This window comes from Hypoxylon trugodes (genome assembly GCF_022578975.1).
Source record: "Hypoxylon trugodes strain CBS 135444 unplaced genomic scaffold F4822scaffold_1, whole genome shotgun sequence".
Classification (NCBI taxonomy): Eukaryota; Fungi; Ascomycota; class Sordariomycetes; order Xylariales; family Hypoxylaceae; genus Hypoxylon; species Hypoxylon trugodes.
This window is the reverse complement of record NW_026250016.1, coordinates 2667814-2687509: the sequence shown is the minus strand read 5'-3', so window position 1 is coordinate 2687509 and position 19696 is coordinate 2667814. Positions and strand designations below refer to the sequence as shown.

General features: G+C 47.0%; 4 protein-coding genes across 4 annotated transcripts; 1 reads left to right on the top strand and 3 right to left on the bottom strand.

The window, feature by feature from the left end:
• Positions 1 to 15: 15 nt before the first annotated feature.
• F4822DRAFT_386209 (ESCRT-2 complex) lies at positions 16 to 1752 on the bottom strand. Its single transcript, XM_051456691.1, has one exon. It carries the CDS (start codon positions 1364 to 1366, stop codon positions 581 to 583), a length of 786 nt encoding a protein of 261 aa, XP_051319639.1. The 5' UTR covers positions 1367 to 1752; the 3' UTR covers positions 16 to 580.
• Positions 1753 to 1897: 145 nt separating this feature from the next.
• F4822DRAFT_386207 (40S ribosomal protein S16) lies at positions 1898 to 3367 on the top strand. The gene is made up of 3 exons (XM_051456690.1): positions 1898 to 2069; positions 2235 to 2306; positions 2466 to 3367. The coding sequence occupies exons 1-3, from the start codon at positions 2004 to 2006 to the stop codon at positions 2754 to 2756; spliced, it is 429 nt and encodes a 142-aa protein (XP_051319638.1). The 5' UTR covers positions 1898 to 2003; the 3' UTR covers positions 2757 to 3367.
• F4822DRAFT_28186 (uncharacterized protein) lies at positions 3366 to 5534 on the bottom strand. Its single transcript, XM_051454895.1, has one exon. It carries the CDS (start codon positions 5191 to 5193, stop codon positions 3589 to 3591), a length of 1605 nt encoding a protein of 534 aa, XP_051319637.1. The 5' UTR covers positions 5194 to 5534; the 3' UTR covers positions 3366 to 3588.
• Positions 5535 to 9382: 3848 nt separating this feature from the next.
• F4822DRAFT_424327 (uncharacterized protein) lies at positions 9383 to 11045 on the bottom strand (the record flags this gene model as incomplete). The annotated part of the gene is made up of 3 exons (XM_051460127.1): positions 9383 to 9741; positions 10024 to 10219; positions 10437 to 11045. The coding sequence occupies 3 exons, from the start codon at positions 11043 to 11045 to the stop codon at positions 9383 to 9385; spliced, it is 1164 nt and encodes a 387-aa protein (XP_051319636.1).
• Positions 11046 to 19696: the final 8651 nt, after the last annotated feature.

The following is a 19696-nucleotide window of genomic DNA, read 5'->3' as shown; positions in this document are numbered from 1 at the left end:
GCATTCTAATCTTATTTAAAGGACTAGTTAAAATCATTAAGTTGTCGCATGAGTATTGCGAAGCGTTTCAGTTGTATTCTAATACTATTTCCCATGTACCATCAATGAATAGTCATCGCTACAGCCATATGCCTCGTAGCACAAAACTTTTCCAACACTATCACGATGACCTCCCACAAGAAGCCGTCTTTGGCCTTTCAAAACACCCGAACCAAATCACCAATAACGTTAGGTTAATCGGCCATGCTGTGCGATAGAATAATGGCAGTACCCCACGTCCACTGCGGGGCTCCTGGTTCTCCGTGACGTTCATCAAAATACCACGTAGAAAGGCTTAACCAAATGAAGTCTACCTTGGTGATGCCAGGATGAGGTTGTTTCATATATACGCTCATTGATTTGGCGACGGAAATGGACATGGAATCGGGAGCGTAACTCGAAACTTCAAGCGACTTCGGCCGGCGGGGTCGAACATACCGACAAGCCTCGGAGTATTTAGTCGGAGATTGGCGCTTAATCTCGGATTTTTAGCATCAGTGTCTAGGCTATTGATAGTGACCCAGCAAGAGGAATTCAACGTTCATCCTCCGGCTGCAGTGGTGTCATTGCCCATCTCCAGCATAAAGCCCGGGCTCCAGTATTCCCATTCATCGGGGGCCTGCTTATCGACCCAGAGCATGCCTTCTCCAAGGAGATCGTCAAGATTAGTCTGGGCACGAGCGCGAGCCCAGCGCAGGTTGACCATAAGCATAGAGACGCTCACATACCCCAAAACCTGAGCAGCCTCTAGCACAGCGCTCTGGTCCGTATTCAACTCCTTCGGCACCGAGCGGACATACGACCGATTTCCCACTTTCACAACGGAGTACCCGGTTCCCAGCGGTTTCAGCGTCGCGACAGCCCTCAGCACATCATCATCCACAACCTCAGGAGCGCCCTCCATCCTCCCCCTAACCACTCTTTCCCTCAACTCACGCACCCCAATCAACCCCCCATTCTCACCCCTCGTCGCACTACAAACCTCAACAACACGCACCGCCAGCTCAAAATAGAAATCATTCACACTCCTACCCAAAAGTTGCGCCCACAAACTATTCCCACTCCCACCACTCGACGACGATGACGCCAACGGATCCACACCAATAGCGGAGCACATACGCGCGAACTGCGCGCGGAAAGACGGGTCTGAGCGGATGTCCTTAGCGTGTGTTGTGGCGAATTGTTGTAATAAGGAGCGGAAGACTGAGAGTTGTGTTTCGAGGGCCTTGGCGTCGCTTGTTCGGAGGGAACTCCCGTGAGAGGCGAATTGTGCGGATGTTAGGCGGGACCGGTCGAAGGCTGCTAGGCCTACACCTTTGCGGGACATTTTTTACGCCTTTGTAGGTTCGATATGTGGGTGGAAGGGTGTTCAGAGCGAAGGGGGAATGTTAAAAGTGTAGGATGATACCTAGATAGCTTGTCTATCCTCAGTCCCAATAGGGGTCATTGGTGATGAGTAGCGGGGCACGTGAGTCCGGAATACGTTCCTTGGAAAAAGGGAAATCTAGCTATTTTACAGGATTGAAAGGGTAGTCCCAGCCTAATTCCTTTGAACAAGTATTGGTTAGTAGTCGCGATTAATATTGATTCATTATGAGAAAGATATAAAGCTACGATGTAGAGGTCTAAGTTTTAGTATGGAGTACATATGTATGAAAGGTTGAGCGTCGAGGGGCAGAGTTGATAAAGGGTACGTACCGTTTACCTAAGCACAGTGGGGTTAAACTTTATCGGGTTTTCTTCGGGTGGTCCCCACCTTCACCTTAGTACACCGATTTCCCAAACAAACACTAGCGTATTTTCAGGGCACAAACCCTTTTTCGACATTTTCGGCTGCGAAAAATTGACTTTAGTTTCTCCATCACCAATTCCACTCGACTACCTTGAACGCCTAGGCACTTTTTCCCCCGAACGGTTGCAAATCCCTTCACACCCTTTCGTCTCACATACACATTTCCGCAACCATGTCTACGCAAAGCGTTCAGTGCTTCGGCAAGAAGAAGACGGCTACTGCTGTCGCCCACTGCAAGGTAAGCCCGGGTCAATTGTGGTTATTCATAGAGTGTCACCTACGCGAAAGTTCGGAACAAGACAAGATATCGAATCATCGACGTCGCAATTTTTTCTTCAAGGGTGGAAAATTAACAAGGAATTCTATAAGTTATATGTGCTAACGAATTAATCTCAATTTATAGAATGGCTCCGGTCTGATCAAGGTCAACGGCCGACCTCTATCTCTAGTCCAACCTGAGGTTCTCCGATTCAAGGTACGAAACGAATTACACCCGAACCCGATAGTCACTTATTACGCGATCGATTCAATCATATTATATGCCCATCACGAATACCCCGAAAATATTTACATATTGAAAAATCATGAAATTTATAGAAGGAATCAAGAAGGAAAACTGACACGAAATAAATAGGTCTACGAGCCTCTCCTAATCGTCGGCCTCGACAAGTTCTCCCAGGTCGACATCCGCGTCCGCGTCACCGGTGGTGGTCACACTTCGCAAGTCTACGCCGTCCGCCAGGCCATCGCCAAGGCCCTTATCGCCTACTACCAGAAGTACGTTGACGAGCACAGCAAGAACCTACTCAAGCAGGCTCTCGTCCAATACGACCGAACCCTTCTCGTTGCCGACAACCGTCGGTGCGAGCCCAAGAAGTTCGGCGGTCCCGGTGCCCGTGCCAGATACCAAAAGTCCTACCGTTAAACAGAATCTCCGACTTCTATTGTTGTTCGGGGGTGGGGATGGATGGATATTATTGGTTCCATGAAACAAAAACCAGGAAATGGAGGGAGAGAGGAGAAATGGTAAGAGAAGCAAAAATCATCGATCTCGTTTGGGGGGATGTTCGACGGAAGAAAGAAAAAAACACAAGTCAATCGAGACGATTTGGTTTCTTGTTTTCCTTTTATGCCTGGCCCTCTTCTCCTTTTTGCGCGCAACGAAATCGGGACGGCTATGGCGGTGGTCGGACCTCTGGAGTCATTAAGACAAGGGAATCCTTTGCTACGAGGGGAGGGTTTACCTCTTTACTAAGGATGCCTTCTCTATTATCAATGCATTTGCATGGCCTGGTTGTAAAGGGATTAGGCGAATGAAACGACAAATCTTTTAATGACTTATGCTGTTCCGGAAAGCGTGACGTAATGCTATAAAACGTCTGCGATTAAAAATCGTGCTAAAATCTAAGTTGACTAGAAGGGATAACTCGGAACTAAATCTCTATCATGGTGTCTTTTCGACGACAGCCATAAAGCGACAGTCTAAAGGTGAAACCGATTCCTTATCTCATAACCAAGTTTGAGAAGACACAACTTGAGTTCTTTAAGTAAATTTGAAGTATTATGCTGCTTGTTCTTGCAACCCTCAAAGTATATCAAGATTAAATGGGTTGTACGAGTAAAATATTACAAGAACCCGCCCTATTCATCCATTCATGTATCGTGTATGTGTATACCCATTCATCTATCCGTCCGTTCGTGTATGCATTTAATTATTGCTTCTCATCTCCTATTCCCACCTTCACTTCTGAGGTCATTCAACCATCCCACGACACCAATCCCGCCTCTCTCCCTCCCTCATCCAAACTAACCACCACAGGCGCAAATTCACCCCTTTCATCCTCATCTTCAAAATCCGACATCTCAGCCTCGACAACTTCACCGTCTTCTAGCGTCACATTCCCCGCACGTACATACTCCCCTCTTAAATCCCAACCCAGTCTCCAGAGCCAAGATTCTAACGCTGCGAAAGCAGCGCCCGCGGCATGTTGGTCTGGTGATATACGATCACCCAACGCGAGTAGTTTCTCATCGAGACGCGCTTTGTAAGTAACAAGTGCTCGTTGGAGTTTCTTCGCGTTATTCCCCGAAGTTTCTAGGATGTCGCCTTCGAGGTACCGGTCGTTGTATACGAGTTGCGCGTGAAAGGTTTGTATGAGGTCCTTGGCGAGGACAGGGTTTAGGATAGCCAAGTCGAAGGAGCGGAATATTAGTTTGGTGGCGTAGAACCACCATTGCTCTAGGCAGGAGTAGTTACCTAGGTGCATCCCGGTGAGGAATGCGAAGGAGAATTCACCGACTAGGTCGCTAGGTTTGGAGGTGTTGACGGGGTTATTAAGGGTGTCGAGGATGAAGGGTGTTGGGTCAAGAGCTTGGCGGGTGCGTTCTTCGCCGGAGGTGGATGGGCTAATGAGGGGTGCGTTTATGGAGAATGTGAAACGTAGTTGTGACTTCCCGCTGGCGTACAGACGAGCTTCTTCGGCCATCGTCGTATCGCCAGCGACCCGGTCTAAAGTAGTAACTTGCCAGCTTCTTTGGGTCTGGCCCGTAATTCTGCTCAGGAGACCCGGGTGTATAGCCGACGTCAACTGATCCCATATCGTCTCATTGCTGAGCAAAGATGGAAGATTATCCAATTCATGGTTAGATGGTGCGAGGTGTACTCCGGAGGTAGTGGCCCGGAGCTGATAAGGTGAAAGGTTGTCGTAGATCTGCCATAATCTCTCCTTTTGAAATCTCTCTTCGGCTTGGCTAGCTGGATCGCTGAGGATTTCATTGAAATTATCCCATTGCTTCACATAAACATCTGCGGGTTCTAACTCCTTCCTGTTGGGAGTGAAGATCCAATATGCACTTCGGGTTGACGTCAGTTCGGTGGGGGCGACCCAGATGAGATGCGCCCCAGGCGGGATGTCACGAAAGCCCGGAAAGGACCTTTTCGTCGTGAAGGACATCGAGTCGCAACCGACTGTGAAGTTTTCAGGCAAGTCGTCTAGTATAAGGACGTCACCCCCCGTAGGAAAGGGAGACCCAGGTTCCGATGATAACTCCATGGCGCAGTCGGGTGTGGTGAGTGGCGTATCTACTTCTAGGTCCTTCTCTCTCTGTTCCGTCACTCGGAGTGAGCCTAACGGAAATGCACCGATGGCGGGAAGATCTTCAACGGATTTAGATGACTTAATAGAACGCGGATATGGCGAGTCGACAGTAGATTTGATGTTAGAAGACCAGGGACCGAGAAAATCGGAAGTTGAAGGTGGATAGATATCGACGGTAACCCCACAATTACCCGGTCTTGATTTTATCTTCTGTGGGTCCACATCCGGAAATGAAGTAATTGGGATAGCTGTAGCTGCCGACATAACTAGGATCTATTTCCCTCAATACTTATTCAATAGAGGGCAGAAATGAAGATGGGTTAACAAGAAGGGGGTTATGGTTATATGGGAAGAAAATGTTGATGATCCCTTGGTTTCAAACTAAGGGTAAGAACGGATCTGTCACTTAGATCTATCACTTTACAGTCAACAAAGCCATCCTTACTATGAATCTACTAACGTGCATTAGGAAGAAAAGGAAAGGGCAGGAGTTTTCTAGGAGGTTGTTATGATTTTCAAGGGTCTTTCCCTAAGCAGAATGACGTTGATGGGTAGGACTGGAAGGGAGGCTCGGGAAATTAAAAACCTATCCGTATGCCGGCTACGTCATATCCATGCTACTTCCTAAGATAGCCGACCTCGTCAAACGTTATTGTCGTGCGAGTGAGGCGCAACCGGGGGCGAGGGATAAGACACGATAATAATTTAATTCGTACTTTCCCAATCTTGCCTCGCCACGTTGTAAATTCAGTGTTGCTATGGAACACCGATTGCTTCGTATCGTCACTGCCAAAGGAATCAGTTCTTCTAAGGTGTATGGCACAGAATTATCAATAGAAATAGGTAGGGCAGGAAGATATCCGACATGGCTGCGACGGTGATACAATAAGCATATATGCCTTAAATTGCACAACAGGATGTAGTATATGTTGTGTAAGAAGAGTAATGTCCGTGGATCGATCCGATGCTTTGGGCGGAACCGAAGGAGGGCGATCGAGAAACATGCCCGACTGGCGAAACGTCATTTTTGTAATGATGTTCGAGCCAAGTGATAACAATATTAATCGGATAGCCTATCTCTATCTAGATGATCGGATTCTTTCTTCGTATTGGATATGCCGAGTGATCACATTCTTATCGCGTAAAAGAAGTGGTAGGTAAAATGGTGCAGTGGTTTGTTCCGCGATTCGTCAAAGTTGATCGACTTTGAAAAGCTTGTAAGGTCGGTAAATGAATAAGTGACGTTGGCCAACTTTATAATAGATCCGATTCGCCTTGGTACCTCACATGAAACGCATTACATGCTTCGGATGAAGTCACATGATAATAATTTGAGTAGTTAATGTGAGAAGTTGTATTGACGGTGGTCGATACAAATTCATGTAGGTGGGAGGTAGAGTTGGTTGGTTTATATGACTTGCAGCGAACTGGTGCAGCCACATTGTCGGAGTTCGATAGGTATTAGTCCGAAACTAAGTTGCTACCTTCATAATGAACAAGAGTGTGATGATTAACCTTAAGTAGGAGATAGTAATGCATCTGCATATAGCATTGATGTCTTTTGTGTAAGTTCACTGTACCTAAAGTATATTTTAAGTAATAACTAAGTTATGAACACCAATGTAGAACCCCACGTGGTAAAATCCATCTTATATAGGGACATAGATATATCCAACTTAAAAAAAGAAGACGCTAGAATCAAAAGAGCAGGTTACAAAACATCCACCTTAAGAGCCTTACTTACCCATCTAAGCTTGGGACGAAAACTAAAAAAGCTTCATTATTTATTTACTAAAATAGAAAATAGACGGCTTTATTTTTTCTTTATCCCTACTACGTATGTACTGATCACCACGCTATCTTCGAGGTTACATCGACAAGTTTTAAACCCTCACGCGGGCCGCATACGGGCCACCCAACCCAGAGGCACGTCAACTGGAACCTCTTCGATTTTAGGGGTGGATTGGGATTTTAGCGGCCCGCTGCATTGGGTTATGCTAGGTATGTAGGCTGGTAAGGCCGGTAGGTTATTGGGTGTATGCGATGACGATGATGTACCGTATACAGCTTATTATAGTGTGGTGTACACATGGCTTTTAAACTTAACCTAATGTATGTACGTAGGGTATGGTAGGGTATGGTTAGTCCGGGGGGTTGCGTCCCAACGGTTGCTTTCGCATGGATGGCACAAGGCACAAGCCTAAATCACCCCCCTTGTCTAGTCCGGCCGACGTCTCCCACACTCACCTACAACACCATCGACGACACCGTCCGACATGCCTAAATCTACCTAAACCCGTCGAAAATCTGCCATATTTTACCTCTCTTGCTAGGTATTTTTAATACATCTCCCGGGGGTCCAGCACTAAAATGTCGACACTTGTAACCTCACTAGTTCGAAGCACGTCCCGACGGTTCAGATCCAGGCTAGACATGGGGTCAAAAGTTCGGTTCGCTTACTTGCGTACATTGGTCTGCCTACCCTATTCTACTAGTATGGCGTCGCCCGTTCGTACGTAGTGCCATGTAGGTTAGCTATGTACCTAGGTATGTAGGTTGGCTGCATGAACAGATGGGCACCTAAGAATGTATGTCACTAATTCCGTTTAGACAGGTACTTGTATCGTATTGTACCCTACCAAGCGTACAACGAGCGCATCCGATAATTGTTAGTACGTCTAAGTAGAACATACCTACTTAGAAAAGGGACATTTCTGTTTCTTCAGCTATTGCTTCTGGATCCCGAGGCCCACAAATGAATGGCTGAATCCAAGGCAAACCTTCTAGAAGGAGTCTAAAACAACTTCACCTCTCCTTGTCTGAGTTAGATGTCAGGTGGGGGAAAGTTCATGCATGTATGTATAAGACGCCCATTTGCACAGCCTACAGGTCTTGAAGGAATAGGGGTACTAACCTGGGTAGGCATTCACAGTAAAGGAAATATCTTTCAAAACTGGCAAGAAAACCCGAGCGCCGCTCTGATATTTTGCACATTTCGCCCTCCATGGTGAAGTGTCCACGGAAGCGAAAGGAGTATACGTTCGGCGCATGTCTTCTCAGCCCTAAGTCACAAGCAAGGTTTCGAGCGGCATTTGATAGCCTTCGCCCTATCATATTCTGTCTGTCATTAGCTGTATATACACACATATGTACATGGCTAGCCCCGGCTATCGAGTAGCGTATACCGGGTATCACGAAGGTAAAGGGAACCTTGTACCTAATATGAATAATAAGAATGTAACTATGGGCCGGTAGGATCGGCCGTGCGTCTAACCTACAGCCCAGCAGAAAAAAAATACGTATAATGTTTCGTGTAACCACACCAAGCAGAAAAATCCCCGACTTTACTCTACCCAGTAGCCCCAGCCCAGTCCAGCCCTACCTAAAGGAACGATGTCAACGGATACGCCAGACACATGGATCCCTCGTGGCTCTGGTAGCACAGGGAAACTAAGGCACCCTAATTTAGAGTGCGTCTTTTTTTACTCACATACATGCCTGAAAGCCTACATATCTTGACATCAGAGATGCATGGGTGGTGGTAGTGACCAGATCCTCGGGTTTCATACATCTACGGGTGGATCAATTTATGGCTGCGAATGAATAATCAAGAAATATACACTGTTACTAATGTCAGAAACACCAAGCGCAACTTTCATTATTATCCGTGTATCTGAGGCAGAACGAAAGATTATTCCAGCCGGTTTATCTTCGTAATCCCGTAGAAATGCTAGTCTAGGCTGGACGGCGCGGAACCTCCCTCTCCACGAGTCCCCACGAGGAAGGTTGATAAAAACAAATCCCGCCATCTCCACTGCAAATAGATATGTCCGGCAAAATATGTAGGGACGAAGAGAAGATATGCCGGGGGAAAGCCTTGGCCGTAGAGAAAATAAAAAGCCCATCTCCACGTATAAAAGAGGCCAGGGCCTTCAAACAAAGCCGCACCAATGACCAAACATGTTCTTGAGCCTAGAAGCTCCAATCATTGTTTCATACCTGCCTGCCCAGACACCTAACCCAATGCAAGGCTCATCTCCCGCCGTTCCCACCCACGGCACCCCGATGCTGTATGCGAGAAATCAATGTTGGTCATTAGAATGCGTGTGCTTCGAATGCATCCACTCTGATCTGAGCCAATGCTCCGAACGCAATGCTGTCGTAATAAAAAAAATGAAAAAAACGAAAACGGGGAAAAAAGGAGGTTGGTCCCTGTGAACTAGGGATCTACTATCGTATAGGTCGATCGAACCAGAAGACTTAAGTTTTGTTTCGGGGGGATCACTGCTGCGTATCGTACACCAGGGCAGAAAGGTGCCGAAGATTTATAAGCCTTTTGGTATGCCATTCTTTCGCGAAAATGAGAGAAAACGAAACTGAGTTATTTCCGAGACGCACGCGGCTCCTAGGTTAAACTGCTACCTAACTAAGCGCAATAACCTAGGGTTCACACCTATTCCCGTTGGCTATACATGCTCTGGTTCTGCGGGCCATAAGGCGACGCCGGTTGTTGGTAACCAGAATACATGTGGCTTGTAGGACTATACTCTGGCATAGGTTGTTGCGGTACAGTAGCCGACGTCGGTGCAGGGTATTGCGTTGGCTGATACCCGATAGGAGGTAGCTGCACTTGCCGACTGGTCGTATACGACGAGGGAGCTTGTCCTGGTTCACCCGCCTGTGGGTCACCTCCGCCGTTCTGAGCGGCGGCGGCGGCAGCGTGGCGCTGGCGATCGGCCTCTTCAGCAGCCTTGCGTTGCTGTTCCTCCTCCTTCTTACGCGCCTTCCATTCTTTTCGTATTTCTTTAAATTCTGTTCCATTGGTGTGGTTAGCGAATGTCTACGCACATCTAAACTTTACGCTTGCGCTGGTGCAAGGATTGCACTAGTCCTTGGCTAGCATAACAGAGCTAGGTCACCAACCGGCATGAGTCCGGTCGACACCAAAGCGACAGCCTTCTGCACCCCGTCATTGACCAGCAAAGCGGAGAACAAGCTATCCTTTTAGTACGAATCCAAAGCATGCCGCCCAAGACTCTGCTGTCCGATCTGCATATTGACACGCGAGACAAATAAAAATAAAAATAACCTTACCTTCGGGCGTCCGCTTTTGCCCGTGGCTTTGCATCGTAACATGCGCGTTCAGATGATTAAGCGTACCGTACGCTTTTTCGCAGCCATTCCATCCGCACTTATACATACGCTCAATTTCTTCATATCGTCGTCGAGGTCTTTTGTGCTGTTGCGCGCCAGGGATCGGTACAAAAGAGTAGACCTGCTGGGCACCATACTGTCAATGAAATCAGCTACTTCACACAAATAGTATAGGAGAGAAGATTAGTTTCCAATATGGTTGGCGAAAGTCTGGAATGATTCCAGGTATTCAACATTTCCCACCCAATTTCCGTCCGATCTAGACAATCCATCATATCTCAACGTGTTTCTTGCTGTCTATTCAACAGACTAGCCGAACCTTAATGCCGCGAAAGGGAAAATAAGTTACCTACCTGTGCTGGTCGTCCTGGGGCTGCTGCCGATGATGCGTGCGGGTATACTGAGTGTGGATGCGGCATCTGTCCGGGCGCGGCCGGGTGGCCATAATTCGCCCAGTCAGGGCGAGGCTGCGCATATAGGCTTCCGGCGCCTTGCGGATAGTTATGCGACATATCTTGAGGGGGGGGCGCGTACGGCGAATATTGGTTAGGAGGAGCGTAAGTCGGGCTAGGTGCCGCGATGGAAGGATCTATGGGTACATCGGTGTCAGATTTGACCTGTTGGGATTGATGGTTGCGTCCATCTTGCAAAGGCATGGACGGACTTGTTGGTGTTTGCGCCATACCTCCGCTGCTGCCGCTATGGTTGCTCGCTGGATGGTATTGACGAAGAGTATGTTCTGGGAACGAACTCGTCGACCTCGCAGATTGCGGGTACGCTCCGTACTCTGAGGTAGGCGTCGCAGACGTAGGGTAACTGCTCCCCCGCGCTTCCTGGTTGCTAGGATATTGTGCAGCAGATGCGTGATCTGCAGAGGAAGCTTCAGATTGAGTGTCGCCGAAGACGCTTGGATAGGGCGAAGGCAAACCTGACTGCGAGTATTCGGGCACGCCCCGTTCCATGAATGTCGAGCGCGTTGGGGCGAGCTTCTAAAGACTGCTCACGGATTCCGACGGCTGAGCTGTCGTGCGCGAAGGTGCGTGATAGTGGTACGTGGGATGCTAGCGAATGCCTTGAGGCTAATACGTCGACACCAACGGCACACTACTGCTGCCAGGCACAATGGGATAAAAAAGCGTACGGGCCGGGGAATTTTAGTCCTCGAGCCAACGTCGACTTCAGAGCAGGGTAGGAGGGGGACGGTGTCTTGGGTCGATATAGTGCTACTCTTTGGTAGGAGAGGAGAAAGGATAGAGTTGCACCGAAGGGGGGGAACAGGCTGCGGCTGGACTGGCGTATTTGTTGGCGGCTACTTGGTCATCGACGGGAGACTGATCCAGAGAAGATAGCGTAGATCTTCTTTGAGTCCTGCCAGGCTCTACGGATGAAATAGTCTCTCGAGCAAGATCCACCAACCCACAAAGTTCGATATCAGCCACCAAGTTTGCGCGCTGGAGAAAAAAAAAAAGTAGTAAAGTAGTAGTACTCTCGGGTATGGAGCAGCGCTACTAAAAAATCGTGGTCCCGCCGCCAATGGGTCGTAAGAGGAGGGTTGGGGGCCAGGGTGCTTTTTGAGTTCGTGCTTAGATCGCGGGCGCCAACTAGTAGTGCGTATTACACAACAGATTGGCCGCACCCGCCTACCGTTCGCCGTAGAGGGCAAAAAATGGCCTGCGCTTATGAAGGGCAGGGCACGAGGAGGAGGTAAGAAGAGAGGAGCAGGATGTAGTAGTTTGTCAAGCACACACCGCGCGCACGATCTGGTTGCAGGGTACGATCTGGTTTCCCTTGAGGAGGCCCCCTGGTAGCTGCGTATAAACGCGTGCGGGCCTAGTGACCTAGTGGCTCGATGGGGTCTGATGGCCCAAGTCGAGAGGAGGGTGGAGAGGGAAGGAAAAGATACTTCGCTAAAATAGTACGAAGTAAAATGGGGGAGAAACGCTAGATAAGTCAAGCGATCCCCGAAGTCGTCTAGACCGCGAGACTTAGCGTGTCTTGTCAGCTATACTAAGGGTTGCGATTGGTGGCAGGGGCCTCCGAGTAGAATTTGGCCCGGCGCGATGTTAGATTTTCTCGGAATGTCGAATTACAGAGCCGCTAGAAGAACCTAGGATCGGCTAGACTGACTCTTATTACTGCCTCCCTACGTCGAGGTGGGCGTGTCGATATTGGTAAATAGTGTGGTGTGTATAATTATGGATTATGGGAAGATGGATGAGAGAGGGGGGGATGTGTATGTGAGTGAGTTAGTGAGGTGAGTGAGTGTGAGTTGTAGGGTAAAGGTGAAGTCCAGGTAAATGCCCCTAAGGTGTAAGTTGAGTCCGTGTGGTAGGTATTATGAGAAAATGGTGGCTGATAACAAGTAGTGCTTGCTTCTGTTTTGCTACCTAGGTAAGGTTGTTGTTTCCTTCACTTCCGTCGCACGCCCTGTTAGGTTCCTCAGGCAGGTGTAAGCTGTGTTTTGAAGTACCAGGATACCAGGGATACCAGGAAACTTAGTAACGGGTAGTTAAGAAGTAGCGGAGTGACAATTCGTAAGTAGCTGTACCGTACTTTATCGTATCGTATGTACGTACGATCGAATTGGATGTGTATGTAGTAGTAGCAGTATAGTAGAGGTGAATCAACTACTATACCACTAGCAACCAGTACCTACTAAAACGCACGCACCGCACACATACACTACGCACGATCGCCAGACTAAGGCCTAGTGACGTGCAGTCAAGTAAAAAAGCGTGTGTATGTAGGTATGTAAGTAATGTATGTAATATGTAATGATGTTGCTAAGGTTGTTTAGGTTGTTTAGAGTATGTCGTAGTATAGATGTATGCGTATGTAGCGGGCAGCGGGCAATGCCTCGCCAAAAAAAAAAAAAAAAAAAAGTTGATGATAGATGGAACTAGTGACCGTCACGGCTAGGGCCCCGGTGACGACAGAATTTGCGTGTTGGTGCGCCTTGGTGTGTCTTGGGTGCGCCAAATCGTAAACTTTAGTCTTGACCCGAGCGATTCGCGTCCAGACTCAAGCAAGTTTAGATTGGGCTTAGTGAGAATTAGTGCCGAGGGGATGGGAGATGGTGAATTTTTATATGCAGAAGGGATGCAAGCTCGAGGCACGACGCTGCAGTGCTGCTTGAACACGCGTGGAGGGATGATTGAATGTGCAACTTTGATTGCCGAACCAGCATAAGAGGAATGCATGTACGATTGAATGAATGGCTGGTTTGGTAATCTGCTGTCTGTTTAAAAGGTTGGGGGGAAAAGAAGAATGGAAGGTTCGGGGAGATTTTGTGAGGGTCTGATTTATTTGATTATTACATGTATTTTATGTGGTAAACGTAAAAAAAAACTTGTACCTACAGCAGGTACCCTTCAGGTGCAGGTGCAGGTGCTGGTAGGTGCCTGCCAGGTCAGGTAAGAAAAAAAAGGTCGCGCGGTACGTACAGTGCCCAAGAAAATTTAGTCTCTTTTTTTTTTTTTTCCTTCTGCTTTCTTTGGAAAGCCCGGGTCACCTAGCCAATCAGACCCGATCGCAACTTACCAGCAGGGGCAAACGACAAGACTGCGAAAAAGAGGGATGCGGAAAACGTTTGTACTACATACAGTAAGTCGGGTCCTTATTTGTTCTTTTTTATCTCGATAATTGCCATTTCTTTTTTTCTTATTTTCTCGTGACGATATCCCATTTCGACCTAATTGTTTTTCTTTTTTTTCCTCCTCCCCTCTTTAATTTTCAAGATTATTATTACTTATCATAATTGTAATTATTATTCTTACTTTTATTTTTATTTATTGTCATTTGGTGATGAAAATTATATAAATATATCAGGTCACCGCCAACAACTTTATCTCTTCTGCCGCTGATAGCTAGCCGCCACATTGAACTCTAAACAAAATCCACTCGTTACCTGCAAGATTCTGTTTCCTTGCTGTCCTTGTTTATGTATTTCTTCCATGTTCCCGCAGCCAGGTGGATTTTGTTTTTCTTTACTCGACAGTATGAGCTGAATATTAACCCCCCTTCCCTGTCCATGACCCCCTCGCCATCTTCTCTTTCTTGCCGCCCTCTCGCCTCTAACTTGCCTCCTCTTCTGGGCCTGTGACTAATCATTTAGCACCGTATTTGTTTACATTTGTTTTTCCCTGGAGTGAAACCTCCAAAATGCGAATGGACCGTTTTAATTGTTTGTTGCGACGTCTAGCTACGAAGGGAGACATACGCCTTTGCAGACTTCAAAGGCAAAATATGAATATAAACTTCAAAACTATATGTACTGGGTACATGCAACTGATAAACGTCTGTGGTCGAGGTCCAGTTCAAAGGTGAATGTACACGATGTGGGGAGGCTAAAGCGGTGTAGGTACCTTCTAGGTACTGTACACCGCGCCCAATGACCATGTAGGAGGCGGCGGAACCATCCACAAAAGACCCAGTATCCCTGATAAAGCCAGTCGCAGCGCCAATCCCTGACCATCTTCATTAGTCAACAGCTGGGAAGGAAAAGTGATGTACCATGGATGATGTATTCTCGCGTCCTGGACCAGGGCAGACCAGGGCAGGCCGGGGTGGATACTTGGGTCTTGGTCTTTCCCAGGTATTGGAAGTTGTTTTTAAGTAAGCGCAGGTACAACGTATCCCGTACCATAAGTACCTTCCTGCAAGTACTGTCGCACACACACGATTCTTGGAATAAAGATATGGAGAAGATGGATCCACGGCCTGTTCCTGCCCAGACCCTAAACCACCCACCATGGTACGGGTACATACTATGTATTGTACGCATAGGACGCATAGGACGTGCTGGACGTGCTAACTCAATAGGCCCTAGGCTCTCTTGCCAGGTTTCCATGGATAAAAACCCACATCGAATTGTTCTCACAATAACTTCAGACGTGGGAAATCCCTGCGGTTTCCAAAGAGTCAAGAAGTTCGATGCGAACAGGCGGGCGTGGTCTAATCTGCAATCGGATTGTATTACAGAACCATTGGCCCACACGCATTCCTTAGACCTCCCTCCAACGGGAAAAGAGTCATGGTCGAATGACTATGTGTATATGTATAATATGTATGTATTATCAAGATCTGTCTAGGCTCTTTTTACATATACGTACATATATGTATGCATGTAGATATTATATTATAATTATGTAACCTAGCATTGAGTTTACGTTTCAATCTAAAATCGCGATACACAATTGACTAAGATAGAAAGGAAGAGGAAGGAAAAGAAATAGAATTATACTTAGATCATCCCGACAACATCTAAACTCTAATGGCTTGGGTACTTGTTGCTTTAAACTTATTTAAACTCTAATATAGCATTGACAATTAAGTTACGAGTTACATATATGCATTGTGCTAATCCTTAACACGTACATATGTATAATGTATAGTTAATTCCTTTTAATAGTGTTACTTGTTGTCAATGTAATCTTCTTCCCGATTCTTCATTGCCTGCCTAGAAAATTGTATACGCCGCCGGCCAGCCTAGGCCGATGCCGCACATGTTCTTCGGTTTCCCCATGACTTATTAATGCGGATTTCACGCACTGACTCGTGTCCGTTCCTTGTCATACGTGATCCATTGCCCATAATATATATCCACAAGCATTACCTACGCTTACCAGCATATCGATTCGTCGTTAAGCTTCGGTCGCTATAATAGGGTCTGTCTGTATACACGGCAATACGTAGGAACGAAAGGCAGGAAGCTGGAGACAGGGGCAGGTCGCAAGCTTCGTCATTACAATAGCATTAGGACACTACGTACTGCGTGATGGAACCGACTGCGGGGCCCAAGAAAAGGAATGAAGATACATACAGTACTACAAAGTACGTACCTTGGCCCGGATTATGAGAACCTCGTCTCGGGACCACTTTTGTGGACAGATGCTGGGACCACAGTACGAGCTCGGCCTTCTCGCGATACTGCTGATGATGAAGAAGAGCGGGGATCAGCAAAGTGGACAGCACAAAAAAAAATAATGAAAAAAAAAAAGGAATCTTGGTACAGAGGCCAATAAACATATGTTCGGATCCGAGCGGTCGGTCTCTGCAGCTCTGATTCGCAGGGTTGTTCGAACTTGTGTGAGAGATACACGATTTGTTTGATTCATACGTCCTGATTTCCAGGTTTGAATTTTCCGAATGATCAAGCAGCCCAGTAGACATCCTTCCTCGGCACGAATGGCAAACCGAATTCAGAGGGGGAGCTTCCTCATTACACAACCGCAATTGTCCGTAGGACACTATTTTCTTTGCCCACACTCAGCCATGTATCGTGTATCATGTATCATCCGTTTTTATGACAACTTTATCTCAGCCTTCCAAAGTCGTATTCCCTCTATTATTGCAATGGATGCAAAATAACTGGATCATAGTGTAATCATAATAATCATAATTATACCTATTATCGTGGCCCGGGATATACCTAGGTACCCTTACTTACTAACTAGTATACCTTACCTAGGATATTGAACCCCATGCATATAACATCTCAATCATAAAGATCTACATTATCGGCTAAGAAGCGCTCCGGGAGGAAGGTGAAGTTATCGAGCCATGATGGGCTCGCGTGGCAGCAAGCGGTGATAATGCGTGCCATTGCTTAACCCATGTTCGAAGCCGACAGGGATAGGAGAAAATGGAATGGTGTGTGGAACCATGTAAAGAAAAGGGCCCCTGCAACAATAACAATAATACCGTGTTAATTATTCACTGAAAGAACTGTACCGAGGTAGAGGAGGATCTGCGGCCGTTCTGGAACCCGGACTCTTCATGTACTTTGTATGTAGGCTGACAACAACCTTCCCCCCATTGTCAAAATTGCCTTGGCCATGATGGGCTAGTGGCTTCGAAAACAGCTCGAAGCAGTATGTATTTTCCGGATCGCGGCCATTACACACACACGGAGATGGACGCGCCTCGCTTAGAGGATCTCAAGATTTTTTTTTTTTTCAGCCCTTTTTTTCCATGGCGCCTTCGATATAAGCCACCATTACACATACATTCCCATACATTACATGGAATAATCGATATAATAAGAAAATTGTCTTCGAAGGAAGTGGGCATCGTGGCAACTGTGTGCGCCCAAATGAATCCATAAAAAAGCCGACTGGATGCAGCGACTCCACGTCTGGAAAAGGCCGACTTTCTCCCCTTTTTCCCCATTGTGGAACGACCACCTGACTGCTTGAAAAAAAAAAAATTTGTATTTTTTGAGTTGGGAGAGTGTTTTTTGTTCCCTCTTTCTAGTAATCCAGTTCAATTCGTATGTTATGTCTCTTCGAGTCGGGCGAAAGCGTCCAGAAGCCGCTCGCAAATCCCGACGTGGAGAGTGGCAGAGTGGATGATCCACATGACTGTGGGTTGGCGAGATTACAAAAAGGAGGTAACTTGACTCGCGGTGCAGCCATTATTACGTACCTTGCCGTCCAAATTTGATCGTATGTAGAAGAGGGCATTGTGTTATCAGTTAATCCCTTAGATAATATCCTCGATCGCGATGAGCTATAAATATTCTATACACTAAACAATTCATCGTACTTTCACTACTACATATCTCGTGAAGGATTCGATATGAACATTATCATATTTCCAGGATATACGTATATGTTACCTAAGGATGGAAGGTTCTTAGAATGCAACATCAGCTGCTACACATCTCTCCGACGTCTCCGGTACCTAAGTATCTACTCACGTTCAGTACCCGTAACTACTTTTATTACCTGGCCACGTTACATACATGTACATCGGCGCATACCTAAGGGCTAAGGCGAGGTACCTAGCAACAAGGTAGGTAATTCGCTTGAAGCCGACCAACGAGGGGGAACGCACTCCTGCGGCACATCGGTATTCGGGGTTTAGAAGTCTTGTTTGGTTGTATATGCGAAGAAGCTCGGCGGAAAGGGGATAAGAAAGAAAAAAAGGAGACAAAAAAGAGAGAGTGGGAAGGAGATTCAAAATCAGCTACTGCGTGCGGTACTTACCGCCAACGGCGAACAATGCAATGCATGCATGTAGCAACATTGTGTGAGGTATGTCTTTCCTCATATTCACACTATCTAATTCCCCTGGACCCTAGGAAGGGAAATAATAAAGATATAGAGGCTTCGTACTACCTGGCGTCTACGTATTTTTTCCTTATCCTTACCTACCTACAGACCTACCTATATTTCGACCATTTATGTACAGTAATAAGGCACCGTCGCGCCAAAAGACCCCCGGCATGGTTCCCCAGAAAGATTTCCCGCTAAGGTGATATGTCAGGAGCTTTTTAATGGCGCCGGGCATCGACAGATCTTTGGTGACCCGACTCTCTGGGATGGACTAAACAAGCGTTGAATCCAATTCCTCCCATGTTTCGCAGCTGGATCGAGGCTAAAAGAGAGATCATTCATGCCCAGACGCGACGGCGTAGCCATATTTCAACGACATACAACTACATGATAAATACCAAGATACCAAGGTATGTATTACGATATTAATGGTATAATAAAAATATACAATCCCAGATCCGAATCCGTTCATCCTACATATAATCTATACAAGACGAGATATTACCTCCTATAATATATATCGCCGTCAAACTTACCATCGATGGATGATGCATGGACCCCCTCTCTCCCCCCTCTACCCCCTCACCCTTCGAGATGATTGATGAGCGCTGACTTTATCCGCACGCAATATTATTTCGCAGAACATATAGGAGATCCTATGTATATTGCTCTCCACTATCTTGCACACCGCCACCCCTTCCCCAAGGCAGTGGGTGCGACACCATCAGCTGTATGCACGACTGGATGTCATTCCAAGAGCATGTGACATTCGGAAAACGGAATCCCAACGTATGAGAGAACATGCCAATATATCATGTTGATTTGACCAGGTCTTCCATGTTCCAAGGCCAATTGTCGATACAAGACAGAAAAAAACTTATTGCCTTCACGTCTCGGGCGACATCGGTACATCCATTGGTCTGTCAGCAGTAAATATTTTTTTGCTTTTTTAATCCGGTTTTCCCACGATAACGGCAAATTTCCCATTGACCCCCGTAATGGCAACTCCGTTCCAAGGGGCTTCCGGATGTAATCGCGGCCATTGTCGGCCGAATCAATCCATCCATGCGAGAGGAGACAGGGTCTTTCTTCTTGGGTATGTGTGTACGTACATACACCGTAGCATCTCATCCACACCTCATCTGCAGAGCCACCTCAGCCAGTGTTCACGTGGATAACTTGCACCCTGGATGGTGCCCACGGTGGTCCCCCAGACTTGCCAAGATCGCCAAGTGGGCACGTCCAAGCTGCAGAGTAGTAGTGTGACAATCCAGAGGAACCTGGGCCTCGAGAGAGCCCGAACAGAGGAAGATGCATGTATGTACATATTCTTATGGTACATACCCACAGGTAGAACAGGGCCTCGACCTGCTGCATGGTATCCCATCCCGGACCCCAGGTAGCAGTGCTCCCAGGCTAGGCTCTAGGCTCTACACACATATTATCATACCAGCATCCATAATAATACTTTGTGATGCAGGAGGCATGTAACAAGTAGTAACAAGCAGTATAATCTGGGTAGCCTCACGGGAACCTAGTCGGGTAACCAAAGGTCT